General features: G+C 42.8%; 1 protein-coding gene and 1 pseudogene across 1 annotated transcript in view; one reads left to right on the forward strand and one right to left on the reverse strand.

Annotated features, from left to right (window-relative positions):
• The window catches only part of LOC147115219 (uncharacterized), a 55699-nt pseudogene extending 42890 nt beyond the window's left edge, over window positions 1-12809 (reverse strand).
• Window positions 12810-14144: 1335 nt separating this feature from the next.
• Window positions 14145-20076, forward strand: part of riok1 (RIO kinase 1 (yeast)) — a 33717-nt gene continuing 27785 nt past the window's right edge. Inside the window, exons 1-2 of the mRNA XM_085993592.1 lie at window positions 14145-14306; window positions 17509-17701. Coding sequence (XP_085849718.1) covers window positions 14236-14306; window positions 17509-17701 — 264 coding nt within the window. The 5' untranslated portion in view covers window positions 14145-14235. The remainder of the gene's footprint in view (window positions 14307-17508; window positions 17702-20076) is intronic.

Raw genomic sequence — 20076 nt, forward strand, 5'->3', positions numbered from 1 at the left:
TTACCTTCCATTAATGACTGAGCAGATCACAGAAAACGACAGATGGACAAACTCAATATTTTGAATAATATAGATTTAAATTTGCAAGTTGCAGAGTTACAAATTTAAATTTGTTACAGAACAAATACAGTAATGAATCTGCAATATTGGATTATCAAGCTGGTAACCAAGTATCTGGACAGAGTAGCGGGAATTTCCCAATAGATGAGCTTTATTATACTCTCCTTACAAATAGATTGAGACCGAAAATTTTAAAAAGGCACTATTTTAAAAATGTAATCCTTAAGATGTGTGGCATCAATGAATCTTATTATAGAAACTGAAATAGAATCAATGCTCTGCTTCCAAACCTTGCCATAATGTTTACACATTCACATTTATGAATCCAGTCAGCCTGACCTGTGGAATATAAATCATATCATTTCATGGCCAAATATGATAAATCCTTCGTGCTTCTTACATTCAGCTCTGAGGAAAACCTAATTGGTCTTACCTGTGATAGCTCTGAAGATGCACTCATAGTTTCAGTTGCAAATGACAGTTCATCTTTTGTGTTGCTTATTGAACTCGTATCCAAAGGAGAAATACAGTCAAACCGATAATGGCTAGCTTCCTTCATTTCTAAGTTATCCATATTACAATTCCACTTCTAAATCTTTTGATCACTCATTTCCAACTGCAGGAAAATTTCTACATAAGTATCATATATATGATTTAACAAATTGCACTTGTGCACATTTTCTTCCAAAATATTTTACACCCCCCACACACACAAAATCTTTAAGCAAATACCTAACAATATGTACTGTATAGGCTTACATACATGGTGACTTTGCACCCCCTCCAACTTCCAGCCTAAAACCTCCCAAAATCTACATCCCACATATAAAACAAACCCACAGGCCTTACCATTCCATCTCCCAGTCTGCCACTCAATCCCGTGGACTCATGTTTATTGCTCCCTTCTCGCCAATACATGGGTATCTTTAAAATGCCATGGCCTAGATTTTCCACTCGAGTTATGCCAGCTCCCGGGTGCAACTCAAATGGACTTAGGCAGGAAATTCTTCAGGAGCCATTCCACTAACTCCCTACTCTCCTCCTTCACTTCTAGGATCTCTCACCGGAAGTGATGGGGGATGTACAATACATCTGACCATATATGGGCACTTATATTGTAACATTATGCAAATTATGGATAAATGTCACCCATTGTATTTTTCATCATTTGCGCCATAGCAACACTGGATGGAAGGTATGTCTGTTCATGCCTGGCATCCAGTGTTACTATGGCTGGTAGAGGGGTCATTTAAATTTTAAAAAGGCCAAAAAGCCTATGTAATCGAACGCAAAGTGATTTAGGATTGTGCTTTGGCGTCTTTCTTTTATTTTTTGAACTTGTACTTGATAGAGAGGCTCTCGCCATCCAATGCTGCCGTAATCCTCAATCTCCAGTCCCCCCTCCAGACAGGCTCCCCCAGCAGAGGCCAGGGAACCTGACTGGAAAATGCAAATGACCCTGAGGCCAGAAAATCAACCAGAGTCAGGAATGTGTCCTTGTGGCTTGACCCATCAAAGATGCACCGGGAATTTCACAAGTGCAGAAATTTCTGACCCATCTAATTTTGTATGACTTTCTTTCTTTGTAAACCACTTTGTTCGAAGATGATGCTTTAATTTCCATTCCAAAAAATTTAATTAAAACATTGCAAATCCCGGTATCCATCTCCTGAATCCTAAACAGCAGCAGCATGTGGAACAGTGAGTATTAAAATCAAATCTCCTACTTTTTGCAGAGATGTGTGGACTTCCTAGAGAGGGAGAAGTGATCTTAGCACGCACTGACTGTTACATAGGATTACATGGAATTATATAGAGTCTACAGCACAGAAATAGGCCATTCGGCCCAACTGGTCCGTGCCGGTGTTTATGCTGCACACGAGCCTCCTCCCACCACTCTTCATCTAATTCTGTCAGCAGATCCTTCTATTCCTTTCTCCCGCATGTGCTCATCCAGTTGCCCCTTAAATTCATCTATGCTATTCGCCTCAACTACTCCTTATGGTAGCGCGCTCCACATTCTTACCACTCTTTGGGCAACTAAGTTTCTCCTGAAATAAAAACAGAAAATGCTGGAAATACTCAGCAGGTCAGGCAGCATCTGTGGAGAGAGAAATACTGCCTGGCCTGCTGAGTATTTCCAGCATTTTCTGTTTTTATTTCAGATTTCCAGCATCCACAGTATTTTGCTTAAGTTTCTCCTGAACTCCCTATTAGATTTATTAGTGACCATCTTATATTTATGACCTCTATAATTGGATTCCCCACAAGTGGAAACATCGCTATGTCTACCCCATCAAAACCTTTCAGAATCTTAAAGACCTCTATCAGGTCACCCCTCAGCCTTCTCTTTTCTAGAGAAAAGAGCCCCAATCAGTTCAACCTTTCCTAATAAGTATATCCTCTTTGTTCTGGTATTATCCTTGCAAATTTTTTTTATGTACTGTGTCTGGAACTTGCTCTGTCTTGGGTTCTGGGTGCAGGTAGAGTATTGTACTGGCTGACTGTAACTTACAAGGTGGAACACAGCATCACACTTACAGTCAGAAAGTGCAGTTATCAACCTCCTCTGGAGCCAAACAAATCATGACTCTCAGGCCTTGCAATGATCCTTTCTCATGTATAAGACAACCCTTCTACTTTAACCACAAAATGGGTGCAAAAAGTCCCTGTCTTATAGGTGAGTATATACAGTATTGAGAGAAATTCAGAAACAGAGTGGAAAAAAAGATAATGGTGAGAAACGGAGCAAAAAAAGAACGCAAGAGAACGTGCAAGAAACAGCAATAGTCAAAGTAAAAATTTGCATTTATATAGCCCCTGTCACATCCAACAACACTTCACAACCAATGAATTACTTTTGAAGAGTAGTCAATATAATTATGTAGCCAAATGCAACAGCCAATTTGTGCACAGTAAGGTCCCACAAGCAGCAAAGAGGTAAATGACCAGTTCATCAGTTTTAGTAGTGCTGGTTTAGTGAAAAATGCACCCTTGTATATCACGGCATAACACTTTGCCACAGAGTAGATTGTCATTTTGTAGCACTGTCACTTAATAAGAATTGCATCTTACTGGGGAAATATATCGCCGTTCCTTCATCGTCACTGGGTCAAAATCCTGGAAGACCCTCCCTAATAGCACTATGGGAGTATCTTCACCACACGGACTGCAGCAGTTCAAGAAGGCAGCTCACCACCACCTTCTCAAGGGCAATTAGGGATGGGCAATAAATGCTCAGCGACGCCCACATCCCATAAACGAATAAAAAAAAATGTGGATGGTAAGGAGTGGGAGGGATTTCACTCGTGATTATATTTTATTTTGGTACTACAAAATTTGAATTCTGACAGAACTTTGTAGGTGAATAAATGGCTGGGATTTTCCACTTCTGTACTCCCCAGCCTACAATTTGCTGCCCATTCATTTTGATGGGTAGAAAATTGCAGGTCGAGAGCTCAAAAGGAGAAAATGCTGCCCATTACCATCAAGCCAAATGTTTTGACTAATGTGTTCCAGAACATTATCCTGGGTATTCATTCATGTACAGATTTTATTTTTAAATCTTATGATCAATGACATTGTTAGTGAGTTTTAACTGATTTTACCTCCAAGACCTCAACAAAACACATTATTCACATTTCAACACAAATTGTAATAAAGTGGCAGACTCACTCAAAACAGGTTCAAACCATATCTTTCATGATAAAGTGAAACGCCACACTGGGGCGCTTTACTCTAGAAAAGGGAAGATTGAGGGGGTAACCCGATAGAGGTCTTTAAGATTATGAAAGGGTTTGATAGGGTAGACATAGAGAAGATGTTTCCACTTGCAGGCGAGACCAGAACTAAGGGCCATAAATATAAGATCGTTACTAATAAATCAAATAGAGAATTCAGGAGAAACCTCTTTAACCAGAGAGTGAAACTCGCTACCACAAGTAGTAGTTGAGATGACTAGCATAGATGCATCTAAGGGGAACCTAGATAAACGCATGAGGGAGAAAGGAATAGAAGGATATGCTGATAGGGTTAGAAGAAGGGTGGGAGGAGGCTCGTGTGGAGCATAAACAATGGCATGGTCCTGTTGGGCCCAATGGCCTGTTGTTGTGCTGTTAATACTATGCAATACTATGTAGTGCAGTGGGGGTTCTCACCTGAGCTTGGGAATAAACAGTATTATAGAAGCACAATAGATGGGAATTTATTCTGCAACTGGTCTGTACCATATCTGGTCTGGGAGTACTTGAGGTAGATGCAGCGTGTAAAAAATACAGAAAGGTTCTATATCACCAAATGTTTTATATCACCAAAATAAATTTAATGTTTTAACTCTCATACTGAGTGATGAAAGATTTTTATTTTGCTAGCGACTACTGGCAGATTTGGTGAGGTACTAAGTAGAGCTGCATTCTCACATCAATCATTGATTAATTTTGTGAATTTGAGCAACGTTATGCACATGTCTCCAGTGCTAATATTCAAGCTGCCACTTGCGCTGTACGCTGCATCCTGCTATAAGATTATCAGCGCGCGGTACAGGTCTTCGGTAAAAGCTGGGGCCAAGTGGCAGGATCACGTTCAACGGCAACTAGGCTAACCACTTCACTGCCATGATTTGCTACTGAAACTCAATTGAATTCAGCCTTACACACTCAGAGAATGTTTTAGAAAAAAATCCATAATAGCTTGGAAAATAATGACTGCACATACAGTGCAAAAAGAGGCATGGTTAATATGTATGTATATGGAAACAGAAAATAATTTTTTATGCTCACCATTGTGGGTGGATATTTAAGGTTGAATGGTGAAATAGAGAACAAGATGGAACCTGATCCCTGGAAATGACTGGAGCCCAATCATTCCCAAAAGTCACCGCAACATTACAGTATTGTCTGCAATTGGAAATTATCTTTAGCATATTGAAAAGATTGTGTATAGTGCATGTCATCACAATTGCCAAAACACACTTCCTGTAATGTTCTTATTATGCTTCTGTGTTATGCTTCTGTGTCACACTGTCAAATTTATTCCTATATGTTCATTTATGCTACAAATGCCTTACAGTTGATTGAGTGATATAGTGAAATGTATTCTACCTCAACTAAACTTCCTCTAGCTGACTGAATCCCAGAGAATAAGTCTGTAAGGCACTTACATATATTAATTTGTTAGAACAGTAGAAGGCCAGCCAAGCAACCCTATCAAACTGCTCAAAAAAATTCCAAATTCTTTCATTCATTATTTTCTCCTCAGTCGCAGAAATTTCTAAAATCCAAAATAAGGCTTTAAACGTAATAAAAAGATGAAAAATTATATATTTCACAATGATGTAATTCAACATACCTATAAAGTTGTCTTTTGAGTGTTTAAGTAGCTTCATTAATATTCTTACATGGAACACGTCAGCCTCTGTTAAAAGCCTGCAGTTGGAAATTTATATTTTGACCCTGAGCTCTATCAATCTGTTAGCTCCAGGGAGATGCCAGAGTCTGAGCGTATAGAGTGTACACAAATCCCCACCATTCATCAAGCGGATTTTCTCATTGCTGTTTGTCCTCTGATTGCACTTAGTTCTTTCTTCTAAGTTCTTCCAAAAGATGCTGGATAGCATTTTTATTCTTCACATACTGTTTACATTGGCCTCAAAATTCCAAGGGGGTTCTACTCGTCTCCCACTGCAACTTTGGCAGGAGACCGGTAGAACCCCCCACTCCCCACTCCTGGCCTGGGAAACCTTCCCTTACAAGGTAAATGGTGGGGCTTGGGGGGGGGGTGGGGAGCAGAGCCAGTGTTGGGAACTCCCTAAACTGGAATTCTCGCTCCCGAGGCTCATTGGGGACCCAGTGTAATAATGGCAGCTAGTATTCTGAGAAAGGTGAGGCATACTGGTCTCCACGAGGGTGTGTGTGGCCCCACCAGTGGGGTCTATGCCTTGCAAATTTATCCTGGATCAGTCCCTGAGCAAAGGGGCCAATTGGAGCATTGCCAGAATCGGCGGCTGGGGCGGGGGTGGGGGGAGGTGGACTTGGCAGGGGTCTGGGCAACTCCCATGAGCAGGTGGCTGTCCAGATTTCCACTGGCATGGGGGCAGGCAGGTCCTACCCAAGTGACATTTGCACCTGTCTGCTCCACTGACCCCACAAATTCTGGTAAGGGTGGTCAGTGTTGGAGGGGACCAGCAGGCGTGTTCTCAGCATAACCACAGGGATTGCCATCTGTGGAATTTCAGGGCCAATGTAACTATTAGCAACCGCTGAATTAAAATGCTTAAATTTTATCTCAGAGAGGGAGAGAGGCAAACAGCAGCTGCCATTTTCTGTTATGCCTACTTACAAAGCCAAACAATTAATTTGTTTTTCTCAGTGGAAAGCAACCTAAGAATGTTTCTCTTTTCAATGGACTGAATGTTCCCACAGTTAGGAGATAAAACATTGCCCCAGAATTTTCTCCAAGCTGCGACCGCTCCATCGCCGTAACTTTGCCCAACGGGTAGCGGAATTCATATTTACACAACTAAATTTTCCGTCACATTTCCAGCAAAGTTATGGCGGTGGGGCGGGAGCAGCTCCGAGGAAATTCCGGGCCACTGTTTCTGATATTTTAGACAGTAAAATTGGTGTGAGAGTGCATTAGCGAGAAATAGCGAAAGAGAGAGAGAGAGAAGAGAAAAGGAGACACAGTCATGAAGGGACAGAGACAAAAGAAAGAATCCTTATGACATTCTAGAATATATTTTCTTTTCCAGGGTGCTGTACCTATTAACCATCATCTTTAAAGATGCTGTTAAAAAATAGAACATCAATGCAAGGCACTATAGAATGGTGGGACATGGGCTTACGTACACAATACATTTCATTTCTGAGGTTGCTATCTGAGCTATGCTACAGCAGGGAAATTACAAACTAAGAGTAGATGTTTCTCCAGAGGGCGGACAAGTCATCACTGTTATGTTCATAAATAAATAGACGTTTTCATTATGAACAGCTAGCTTGTGCTAGTCATTTATTCAGCCATGTGGACTAGTGTACAGGCATCCATCTTGACTACTGCCTTGTGGGTAGCCCACTACTAAACATACAGCTCCACCTAGTGTACCATTCTAGAATGACATGTTACTGATCATTACATCCCCCCTTCCTTAGAGGTTAAACAAAATCAATATCAATGTTGAGTATGGCGTTTACTTTTTCCATATCTGGCTCGATTCCTTTACCAGATAGATTATCTCCTAGGAAAGTGACTTCCTGGACGCCAAACTGACACTTGGCTTTGTTCAGCTTCAGTCCATTCCGGCGTATGCTCTGTAGCACTTTAGTCAGTCTCTCATTGTGTTCTTTCAGTGTGGAGCCCCAGATGATGATGTCATCAACATAGACCCGAACTCCTTCCAGACCTTCAATTATGTGTTCCATCGCTCTATGGAAGATTTCAGATGCAGATATTATCCCGAAAGGCATTCTGAGGAAACAATACCTGCCAAATGGTGTGTTGAAGGTACAGTATTTGGTGCTCTCTTCATCCAGTTTTAGTTGCCAAAATCCTTGTGAGGCATCGAGCTTTGTGAAGTATCTGGCACCTGACATTTCACTGGTGATTTCTTCTCGCTTGGGAATCTGGTAGTGTTCACGTTTTATGTTTGCATTTAAGTCCTTTGGATCCATGCATACTCTTAGATCATTGTTCTTTTTCTTTACACATACCATGGAGTTAACCCAGTCTGTTGGCTCTTCGACTTTCCTGATGACTCCTAGTGTGGTCATTCTGTCCAGTTCTTTCTTGAGCCGGTCACGCAGGGGTGCTGGAACTCTCCGTGGAGCATGTACCACTGGCTGAGCATCCTCCTTTAGCTGGATCTTGTAAGTGAATGGTAGAACTCCAAATCCTTTGAACACACTCACTACAGAATCCACTGAGTCATCTGGTCTGCTTATGGCACAGTTTATACGGTAGACTCTCTTGACCAGTTCTAAGTCCTCACAAGCTTTGTCACCTAGTAGTGAATCAAGTCCTTCAGCCACAACAGAAAACATGAGATGATGCACTTTGTCTTTGACTGTCACTTTAAGTGTGCATACACCTAAGCTATCTATTTTCTGTCCATTATAGTTCTTCAGTAGTACTGACTTTTTCTGTATTTTGGGCTTTTCTTTCATATTTTTAATGTCACTCATACTGATTAAGTTTGCTTTTGCCCCAGTGTCTAGTTTCAATGTAACTAATGCTCCATTTACCTGCAGTGGCATTATCCATTTGTCCTCTTTTACTGCATTAACTTTATGTTCAGCATTGTCCATTCCTGAGGGCTGCACATTTTCTGTATCCTTTTCGATATTGTCACATGACACTATTCCTACAAAAAATGTCTCACTTAAATCAGTGTCCTCAATCACATTGACTTGTTGCCCTTTCTTTGTTTTTACTTTTGAAAAGCATTGTTTGGCAAAGTGATTCTTTCCATTACATTTTGTGCACATTTTCCCAAACGCTGGGCATTGTCTTGACTGGTGCTGGTAACCACAGCGTTTATAATTAAAAGTTCCATCCTCCGATTGCTTTGCATTTCTGTTCTGCCCACGTTTCTTCCCCTTGTAGGACACAGCACCGACAGCAGCACTGTCATTCACTACAGTCGCATTATTATTAATTTCACTGAACGTCTTTGCGTGCTGTTGAGCTAGCTCACTGGCATGGCATATTTTCACAGCATCCTCCAATGTTAGTTCAGTTTCTCTCAACAAACGTTCCCTGACTTTTTTTATCATGAATACCAAACACAATCTGGTCACGAATCATGGATGATTTCAGTTCAGAGAAATTACATGTCTGTGCTTTCAGTTTCAGATCGGTCACAAAGCTATCAAAAGTCTCATTTTGCTCCTGTGTCCGTGAACGGAACACGTACCTCTCATAGTTCTCGTTCTTTTTGGGAGAACAATGTGTATCAAACTTCTTTAGCACATCGTCCATTTTTTCTCTGTCCTCCTCTTGATCAAATACAAACATATTAAATACCTCTATCGCCTGCGGGCCTGCAACCGTGAGCAGCAACGCTATTTTCCTTGCGTCTGGCATCGTACCAAACCCGATGGTGGCAATGTAAAGTTCAAATTGTTATTTGAAAGTCTGCCAATTGCAGTCGACATTCCCCGTGAGTTTCAAACCCTCCGGTGGCTTCAAATTCTCCATGTCGCGTTTCATAATATTCAGCAGATATTACTAATCCTGGTACCATGTTATGTTCATAAATAAATAGACGTTTTCATTATCACAGAAATCACAGAAACCCCACAGTGCAGATAGAGGCCATTTCGGCCCATCGAGCCTGCACCGACACATATCCCACCCGATCCCCGTAACCCCTACACCAACACATATCCCACCCTATCCCCGTAACCCCATGTATTTAATCCCCCTAACACTAAGGGTCAATTTATCATAGCCAAACAATCTAACCCGCACATCTTTGGACTGTGGGAGGAAACCGGAGCACCCGGAGGAAACCCACGCAAACACGGGGAGAATGTGCAAACTCCACACAGACAGTCGCCCGAGGCCAGATTCGAACCCGGGTCTCTGGCGCTGTGAGGCAACAGTGCTAACCACTATGCCACCGTGCTAGCTTGCTTGTGCTAGTAATTTATTCAGCCATGTGGACTAGTGTACAGGCATCCATCTTGACTACTGCCTTGTGGGTAGCCCACTACTAAACATACAGCTCCACCTAGTGTACCATTCTAGAATGACATGTTACTGATCATTACAATCACTAGGCCACTTTTATATAGCTTCTAGCAGCTGGCTCTTAGTAGTTTGGGATCAGATTATGCAGCAAACTTTTTGGTCCCATTTGGTCCATGGCATGTGGGGCCCATGAAAAATATGAAAAAATGGTTCAAAACCCTCAAAAAAGTTGATTCAGAGATTCATTTCACAGCCAAATTGCAAAGCAAGATGAGTGATGACTGGTCAATTGAATCCTGAGAAAGTCTTACCTTCAGCAAAGCCAATATTCACCCCATGTGGGTTGTTTTGTTCTGCAAAGCTATTGTGGGTCCCTCCAGTCAGCATATCATTGGCACTGGAGGAGTAAAAGTCATTTTCAAAACAGTTGCACAGGCAAGGAGGAACAATCATTCTTGAAGTCACAATTTTCGTGTCATTCAAGTGACTCGCTCAGCTACGTGGTAAAGACTCACTCTGGTCCCTCCCCATCCCAGCAGCGCCATCTCTTGAAAAACTTCGCACCGCCACCAAGAAAGGTACGAGAGCTCCGTACACAGCAACAAATCCAAGCGTCCCTGTTGCTTAGCAACAGCTGCAGCAACCCCGATTACACAGCCACAGATCGATTTACCGGCACCATAATCTCGGTTAACCACTGTTAGGAGATAAAACATTGCCCCAGAATTTTCTCCAAGCTGCGACCACTCCATCGCCGTAACTTTGCCCAACGGGTAGCGGAATTCATATTTACACAACTAAATTTTCCGTCACATTTCCAGCAAAGTTATGGCGGTGGAGCAGGAGCAGATCCAAGGAAATTCTGGGCCACTCTTTCTGATATTTAGACAGTAAAATTGGTGTGAGAGTGCATTAGCGAGAAATAGTGAAAGAGAGAGAGAGGCAAGTAAATAAGGCATAAACTGCCTTTCAATATTTGTGGTTTTATACAAATCAGCATTAAATTTCAAAACATGTTTAGTATATTTACCAAATTATCTCAGTTGGTAGCACTCTTGTCTCTGAACCAGTAGGTTGTGGATTCTAGCCCCACTCCATATTTCCTAAGTACACAATTTAGTCTGACACTTCAGTGCAGTACTGAGGGAAGCTACATTGTCAGAGGTGGCACCTCTTGGGTGAGATTTTAAACTTGTAGGATTTGCAAAATCCAGAAAATACAGTCTAGATTGGTAAAACCCCTGAAATGGCCACATTGTGAGAACACAAGATGGAGTTGGCAGTTCTCATGGCTCAGTTCAAAAGGACACACCAGCAGTATCTTACAGCAGCCTGAGTCATCACCGATTAGAAGATTCCAGAACTTACTGCTATTGATATGATAATATGGTTACAGCAGTAACGAACTCATAAACAAAAGTATTTGCACCTGGAGGTGCGCTAATTGCTAGCAAAACGCAAACCCATCTCTGAAATCGCTGAGCACAGAAAAAAAAACATTATCTGTACCAAACTCAGAGGGACACAGGACAGATCCCATCAGTTTCATTTACAAGACATTAAAATAAAGTACTTGCTTTTGTCAAAGCAGCCTGCCCATTACCTTGACAAAAGAAAACCCCTGATTTGGCGCCGAGATAAGGACAAGGAAACAGTATAACTGTTGAGGGAAAATCGACAGCAAGACTTTTTTTTTTCATTCAGTGAGATTCAGACAGATCCATCACAGATTCACACAGACACGAGGTCAAGGACAGAGTTCGGAGGACCCACAAGATTGTGCAGGGAGCAGATTCAGAAGTTCAGTCCAGATCCAAGACCATCAGGAGTTCGAAGGCCGAGTGGAGAGGAGACGGTTCGAGGAGTTCGGAGGACTTTCAAGATTGTGCAGGAGGGAGATTCAGCCAGACTCAGACAGATCCACAAGATTCACCAGAAGCAGTGAAGTCCAAGTCCAGATACCATCAGGAGTTCGAAGACCGTGCGGAAGAGTAGACGGCTCGAGGAGTTCGGAGGACTTCCAAGTTTGTGCAGGAGAGCGGGTCCAGGAGCCGGTCCCATAAGGAAGATTGGAGATCCCGGACGTAACAAGGAGTACCAAGGTCCAGGAGGGTTTTTAAATTCTGGTGAGCATAAAGGCCCAACTCTACCTAACTGACATAGTTGAGGTATATTTTAGCAATGGGAGGGTTTGTAACATTAAGGGTTTTGTAATTCAGGAGTGTGATTTATCCCTCGATGTGTCCGTGCGCTTTTCCCACCCCCGTTTTAGTATACCGCTGATTAAGAATTGTTGTATGATTTAAGATAGTCAAAGTTATTGCTTGTGTGTTAAATTTTAGTTCCCATTGGGAGACGTGCTAATGGTTTTTGTCTAAATTGATTCTTGCATTCTCTGTGTTTATTCTCCTTGAAAATAAAGATTTCTGATTTAAAACTCACCTTGTCTCACCTGATCCATTTGTCTTCCGAGTCACAAGTTGGGCCACACATCAAGGTTGTCTGGCAATAAGCCCAGTGTCTAGAACCGGTGAGGGGGGAGCGCTTCGGAACCGCTCACGAGCAGTGCGAAATCAAAACCGATCTAGCACACCATAAGCTCGTTAAAACGACCCCTTACAAACTGCAGCCTTGTCTGCCTTTTCAGGTGGCCATAAAAGATCTCATAGCACTATTTTTGAAGGAGAGTGAGAAATTCTCCTGGTGCCCTGGCCAAAATTACTCCCTCAACCAATACCACTAACTCGCTTTATAACTCATCTGCTGTTTGTGGGATGTTGCTGTGTGCAAAATTGGCAACCAATTCACTGCAGTCCATGACTCGGATAGACCCGCCTTTCTGTCAAAGAGGGCTGTGGGGGAGGAATGAAAGTAGGAAGAAAATAAGGAATGGATAAAAAGTACCACTAAATTGTTGCTCTGTCGCATGCAAGTGGCTTGAACCGCTCACCATTTATGACCTTTCATCGTTCCGCATTCAGTGGGTTCCATGAAACAAAAGGAATGCCAGCTATTCTTGTCCATCCACAGCTAAAAAAAAAAGCGCAGTGCTGGGCCCGCATCTCTCTCACTGGCTATTCATAATACACATCTGGGAGCTTCTCGCCTGGTGCACGCACGCGGCACAGATTTCCGTGACATCATTCGCAGCTGACTTTGTGACGTCACAAAGGGACATTTCGTTACACCCTGGTCGTCGGCCATGTTCGCGCCCGGGTGGCCCTGGAGATGGAGCACGCGGTGTCCGCCGGCACGCTTGAGTATTTCCGCGACCGGTGGGCGCCGCGGGTACTGGAGTGCATCATCAACCCGGCCAACACAATTTTAATTTGATTTGTTTAAGTTTCATTTGAAGTTTGTTTAATTTACAGTTAAATTTGTTTAAAGTACCCAATAAAAGAGTACACCCTGGTCGTTCTATGACGCCATCCACTAGCGGCGTTTGCAACACTGTGCGTGGTGGGACCTGGCCAGGGGCGACTGTTATCTGTATTTCTACAGTCTAAACTGTATTCTTTTCTAACATAACCCCTAAATTGATCTGAAAAAAATTATTGTTGTATTTGTACTGTTAATCTTAAAGCTGTTTTTCTTTTAAGGTTATTGTGGTTAATAAATGTAATGGATTTATCATGAAGTTGATGTGTTGTAACAAGTACTACCAGATTTAAATAAAAAGAAGTCAACCCAAAAAAAAAACCTAAATTGACACAGGGTTCCCCCCCCCCCCCCCCCTCGTCTCACCATCAAACCCAAACCAAAGTGCCCGCCTCCTTTCTCTTCCCCCACATTTTAAAGGGGCACCATTAATACAGAACTCATCCACACAAAAGCAAAAGAAACTTATTAAAACTTTAAGTAATGCTGTTATTACTGTTAACCACTCTGCAATCCTGCCCTTGCAGTGCCCACCGGCCGCGGGGCAGGTTTTAACTGTTTTCTAACCCGTGCTCAATAACCTGGTCCATTCACGGCAACATGTTATGCAGATATTTAAAATAGCTATCCCTGTTATTTTTTGTTGTTGTTTTGTTTTCCGAGGTTTTTAGGTTGAGTTGCTATATTTACCGGTGGGAGATCTAAATTGTTGGTGTCGTATGAAATGGAAAAAAAGTCAAATGAAAGTAGCTGTCTGGAATTATTAAGAGATTCAATGCGGTATTTCCCATTTCTTCTCACTGAAGTCTTATTTGATTCGTTTTCTTTAATACCTTCACTTTGAATTGGAAAACCTTTAAAGAAACACTAAATGCAACATCTTTAGCGGCGATTATTGCGATCAATGATGGTCGACTTGCAGTCTCTGGTGGGTCAGAAGTGTCTGTAATATTTTTAGGGTTTATTCATATCTTAGTTCTTAAGTTTTGGTCGAGACGTTCCATTTCGAAAACGCGTTCAGCTGGCGCTGTTGCGTGACGTCAGGCGCGGCGCGGCGCGGCGCGGTTCCTGTAGTCCGTGCGGCGTGGCTCGAGCAGCGACTGTTAGAGGACGATGAGCGCGAGCGGTCACCGGGGTGACGAGCCGGACCCTGGGCAGTTCGAGGACGCCGAGTCTGGGGACAGGTGAAGAGCGGGGGGAGAGGGAGTGGCGACCGGCTGACCGAGCGAGACCACGGCATCCCCGCTTCCTGCCCAGACCTGTCTGACTCACCGGGGCAGGAGCCGCTCTATAAACACCCGGGAAAGCGGCTGTTTATTTAATTAACACTGGCCATTGATGTCTCTTTCTGCTGGTGTGGTGGTTCCCTGCTGGCACAGTCCTGCGGGTGCCCTGCTGGTATGGTGGTTCCCTGCTGGCACAGTCCTGCGGGTGCCCTGCTGGTACGGTGGTTCTCTGCGGGTGCCCTGCTGGTTCAGTGGTGCCCTGCTGACACAGTCCTGCGGGTGCCCTGCTGGTATGGTCCCGCGGGGGCCCTGCTGATAATGGTTGGGCTCTGCTGGTACAGTGGAGCCCTGCTGGTACGGTCCTACGGGTGCCCTGCTGGCTTTAGGGTGCAGTCATACAGGTGTCCTGCTGACTTTTTGTTGGGTACATCCTATGGGTACCCTACTGATTTGTAGGTGCCCTCCAGTACCTTACCTAAGTGCCTACCCAGACAGTGAGCGTCAGCAGGCTGTTGAGTTATGGAGGGTATTCACCAACGTCATCCTATCTTCACTACTTTCTCGCTGATTTTATTTTCTCCTCTCTAATTCTCCAATTCAACACTTTTTCCAAGACCAGTTAACTCGGCATAGAATGGGGATTGAACCTGGCACCTTACTGGTTTGTATGGCTCAGCCTTGCACTGTGCAATACATTTCTGAACTGAGCCACCAAGGAACATCTCCAAACTAAGATTCATGATCATAAAGGATGGCATTTAAACCTAAGGGGTTGTAATTTAAGGGCGATATGCATTAAAACAGCTTTCATTGTTAAACCAAAATGAGTGACTATCGCAACCAATGAGTGGCACTTGGCAGTTTGTGGAAGTTGTATCTTTTGTACCAGATTAAAAGCCTAAATGTATTTTTGAATTGACTGCATTACATTACCATTACAAAATCATCTATATCCAGGCACCAACAATTACTTGTTTGAGCAGCAGATAATCATCTTGGTGCTTAAGCTCCTCTCATAATTTATCTTCAGAAATTTAAATTCCTCTGTTGCTATAAACTCTCTCAACTATTGCTTTGTCAGTTTGCATCAGTGTCGGTGAGAACTATCTTGGTGCCGATGTGGATTCCTGTCAATATTTAATTCAGCCAGATTCATCCACCTATATCCTCTTGTCCTTACTTGGCATCTGTTTCTGGTTTAATACAATTTGAGAAAAAAGTGGTACATCATGTGGAGTCTCTAGTATCTTTGTTTTAGTGATTAAGACGATTAGCAGAGCTGGCAGACAGTATAAACAGGGCAACTTCATGACGTGTTGCATTTAAATGCTGAGCCTGGGGAAAATTATTTAAACTCACTATAAACAGTATGTGCGAGTAAAAGGGAGATCAAATTTCAAAATAATTCAATACACAATTAGTGAGTTTATCAACCTCTAATCTGTAGACTTGTAGAAATAGTTATAGTTCCGTTTTTTGATATTTTAGTTCTGTCAGGGTGATATAGGAAAGCAAATGTTAGCTTTTGTTACAAAGTGGAGTATAAGAGTCAAGAAGTCTTACTACAATTATACAGTGCATTGGTGAGACCACACCTGGAGTACTGTGTACCGTTCTGGTCTCCTTACCTGAGGAGTGCAACAAAGGTTCACTAGACTGGTTCTTGAGATGAGGGGAATGCCCTATGAGGAGAGATTGAGTAGACTAGGCTTATATTCCTTAGAGTTTAGAAGAATGAGAGGTGATCTAATTGAAACGTATAAAATTCTTAAGTGGCTTGACAGGGTTAATGGTGAGAAAATGTTTCCCCTGGCTGGGGAATCTAGAACACGGGGTCACAGTCTCAGAATAAGGGGTCGGCCATTTAGGACTGAGATGAGAAATTTCTTCACTCAAAGGGTTGTGAATCTTTGGAATTCTCTATCCCAGAGAGCTGTGGGTGCTCAGTCATTGAGTATATTCAAGCCAGAGGTCGATAAATTTTGGGGAATAATGGGATATGGGGATAGTTCGGGAAGGTGGAGTTGAGGTAGAAGATTAGGCATGATCTTGTTGAATGGCGGAGCAGACTCAAGGGGCCAAATGGCCTACTGCAGCTCCTATTCCTTATGTTCTTGTGTTCATGTGTTCTTCTATGATTGGGATGGGAGTTAATCCAAATAAGGCATTTCCTGTAGAAAGTTCTGATCTGCCTTTAGTATTTAAATGCCTCCCTGTATCTGGAGTTATGATCCTGACTACTTACTGTATATTCTGATGGGAATTTATTTGGGTCTACTGATCTTTTTTCTGAAAATTCTTGCTGTCTTTATCAGTTTAATGGTTTGCAATGAGCTTCTGACCACGTATCCATACCATTATCGAGACCACCGACTTCCACCTCTGCCTCAGCTCATCTGCTGCTGAAACCCTCATCCATGCCATTGTTTCCTCTAGACTTGACTATTCCAACACTCTCCTGGCCGGCCTCTCGTCTTCCACCCTCCATAAACTTGAGCTCGTCCAAAACTCTACTGCCTGCAACGTTCTCTTTAAGCTGCATGGCCGTGCAGCTGTCTCGAGGTCCCGTGCAGCTGTTGAGCTGACTTCACAATGTAAAAAACTGCATGTGTGCGGAAGTTTGACTGGGCCGCGCAGCCCATTAAAGGGGCCGCTCGTTCCCAAAAAATGTTAGGGGGAAACATTGGCTGCCTGTATCCTAACTCTCACCAAGTCCTGTTCACCTATCACCCCTGTGCTCGTTGATCTATATTGGCTCCTGGACTGGCAACATCCCAATTTTAAAATTCTCATCCTTGTTTTCAAATCCCTCTCTGTCGTCGCCCCTCCCTATCACCTTAACCTTCTCCAGCCCTACAACCCTCAGAGAGCTCTGCGCTCCTCTAATTCTGTCCCCGATTTTAATCGCTCCACCTTTGGTGGCCATGCTTTCAGCAGTCTAGGCCCTAAATTCTGGAATTCCCTCCCAAACCTCTCCACCTCTTTACCTCTCTCTAAGATGCTCCTTAAAACCTACCTCTTTGACCAAGCTTTTGGTCATCTGTCCCAATAACTTCTTACGCGGCTCGGTCAGATTTTGTTTGATAACGCTCCTGTGAAGCGCCTTGGGATGTTTTACTACATTAAAGGCACTATATCAATGCAAGTTGTTGTTGTTTAGTGATGCTGGCTGTCCTGAGCAAACACAAGAGGAAGTGAGAGGGGCAGAGAAAAAAGACAAGAGTCTGCACCTGAACAACCCAGATGAAGAGGAAGCATATATTGAGAGTGATGACGGTGAAGACTGGGACTGGGACGATTGTGATGGAGACCTCACCAAGCGCTATGCTGCTTCCAGGAGTTACAACCAACAGGTAATGCAATGCTTTGAAATTTCAATCTGTGTTAAATTAATTTATTAGGTTTATAGTGGGAAATGGAAGCCAAATTGGTCCCAAAACATACATTTATAACAGCCAACATAAATGATTCTGCTGCTTTCAAAGTTAAAGAATGATGAATAAATTCACTTTTGTGAGGGATTTTACCATCTCCAATGATTACATTAACCTGCAATATAAACAGGACAGTTTTGCCAATAGCACTTTGTGTTACTGAATGCTCATAGCTACATTCCAGATGCAGAGCTCATCATAAATGAGAATTTTTGCAATCATCATTCAAAGAAGAACATTTTTGGAATTTAAGTTGACCATATTGTTAACACACCTTGCATTTTGTCGCTATTTAAATAAGGCAATGGCCCAGTAATTCCGTTCCAAACGCGTGAGTACGGTCGGGGTACTCACGCGTCTGGCCAGAGGAAATGCCGGTTTTCAGCATGCGGGGAAAACCGGCATTTCATGTCCTCTGAACGAAGGGGTTCAGAGGCACAGCGCGTGCGCAGTGAACTTCGTCGATTTCATTCATGGATTCAGTGAGGTTAAGTCCTTACAACTTACACATGAAAAAAGCATGTGTAAAGTTGTTCCAGAAGCTGCAGAGGAAGATATATTTTATCGTGGAGCTTCTGAAAGGCAATATTTTTGTTTGGGAAAGGGAGGAAAGTTATTAAGAAATGCTGAGGTAAGTTTTAAAGTTTAATTTTTTTTTTAACGGGTTTTCAGTACTGTAGGTAGAAGGAGCAATTGTGGCTGTGTGAATTGAATTTGCTGTGTTTATTAAATGTGAAAATGACTTCTAAAATGAATAATGTAACATTTCCAACATTTTTAGAAAGAAACTTTTCATCAGTAATATATTCTTTTAAGTAATTATGTATGTATGTCCGTATATATTCCTTTACGTATATGTATGTATGTATATATTCCTTTACTTATGTGTATGAATATGTATTTAATTATGATTTTCCAATAAGTTACTTTCTCTGAAAGTCATAATTAAATACATACATTCATACACATAAGTAAAGGAATATATACATACATACATATACGCAAAGGAATATATACAGACATACATACATAATTACTTAAAAGAATATATTACTGATGAAAAGTTTCTTTCTTAAAAATGTTGGAAATGTTACATTATTCATTTTAGAACAGTCATTTTCACATTTAATAAACACAGCAAATTCAATTCACATAGCCACAATTGCTCCTTCTACCTACAGTACTGAAAACCCATTTTAAAAAACAAAAATAAACTTTAAAACTTACCTCAGCATTTCTTAAAATAACTTTCCTCCCTTTCCCAAACAAAAATATTGCCTTTCAGAAGCTCCACGATAAAATATATCTTCCTCCGCAGCCTCTGGAGCAACTGTACTCATGCTTTTTTCACGTGTAAGTTGTAAGGACTTAACCTCACTGAAAGCATGAATGAAACCGGCGAATTTTACTGCGCACGCGCTGCCTGTGCAGTCGCACGCGTTCTGCCTCTGAACCCCTTTGTTCAGAGGACAGGAAATGCCGGTTTTCCCCGCATGCGCTGTGCATGCTGAAAACCGGCATTTCCTCCGGCCAGATGCGTGAGTACCCCGACCGTACTCACGCGTTTGGAACGGAATTACTGGGCCAACATTTTACATGTCAATAAAATGAAAAATTTAACAATTGCACGATTTGCCCCCTCGCATCTGCGACTGAGGGTCCAAGGAGGTGCATTGCGCAAGAGGTCATCGTCGTACGTATCCTCACACTGTTCCCTTTCGGGAACTGTATGAAGTGGTGGAAGGATTCCGTGACCATAACCATCTTCATACCAGCCATTAGGGTGGTTAGTCCTATGGCGTGAGGGTTTTACGGGCTCCCAGAACCCATTTGGGGGGTGGGGGGGGGGGGCCCACCCACACCCGCGGACGCAAGTATCCCGCTGGATGTCCACCCAGAATTTATAGTTGGAGCTCCGACTCCACCTGCCGGGACTGTCTGGAGCGGGGTTTGAAACCCTACTTCTTCTGGCCCAGCGGCGGGGATGCTTACCGCTACGCAAAAGGCCCACTCAGCGCAAAAGGTGACACCCATACGTTTCCTGCGCCTTTTCCCTCCCCGTGACTGGAGCCCTATGCTGCCACTTAAAAAACCAAGCTATCATCTGTCCTTTTTGCGGCACCTTGGACTTCTCATTACCAATGATGAGCAGGCGCTGCGCCTCCACCTCGTTGAGGAGATTGCTGAGGTCATCATCAGTTCAATTGTGAGTTCTTTTAATGCCGTGAATTGTGCTCATTCCAGCCATTTCACGTTGCTAATCGGAGTGGGCCTTTGGCGTAGCGGTAGGATCC

This window comes from Somniosus microcephalus, chromosome 7, assembly GCF_052327205.1.
Source record: "Somniosus microcephalus isolate GS21.2 chromosome 7, FLI_Smic_1.0, whole genome shotgun sequence".
NCBI classification, from domain to species: domain Eukaryota; kingdom Metazoa; phylum Chordata; class Chondrichthyes; order Squaliformes; family Somniosidae; genus Somniosus; species Somniosus microcephalus.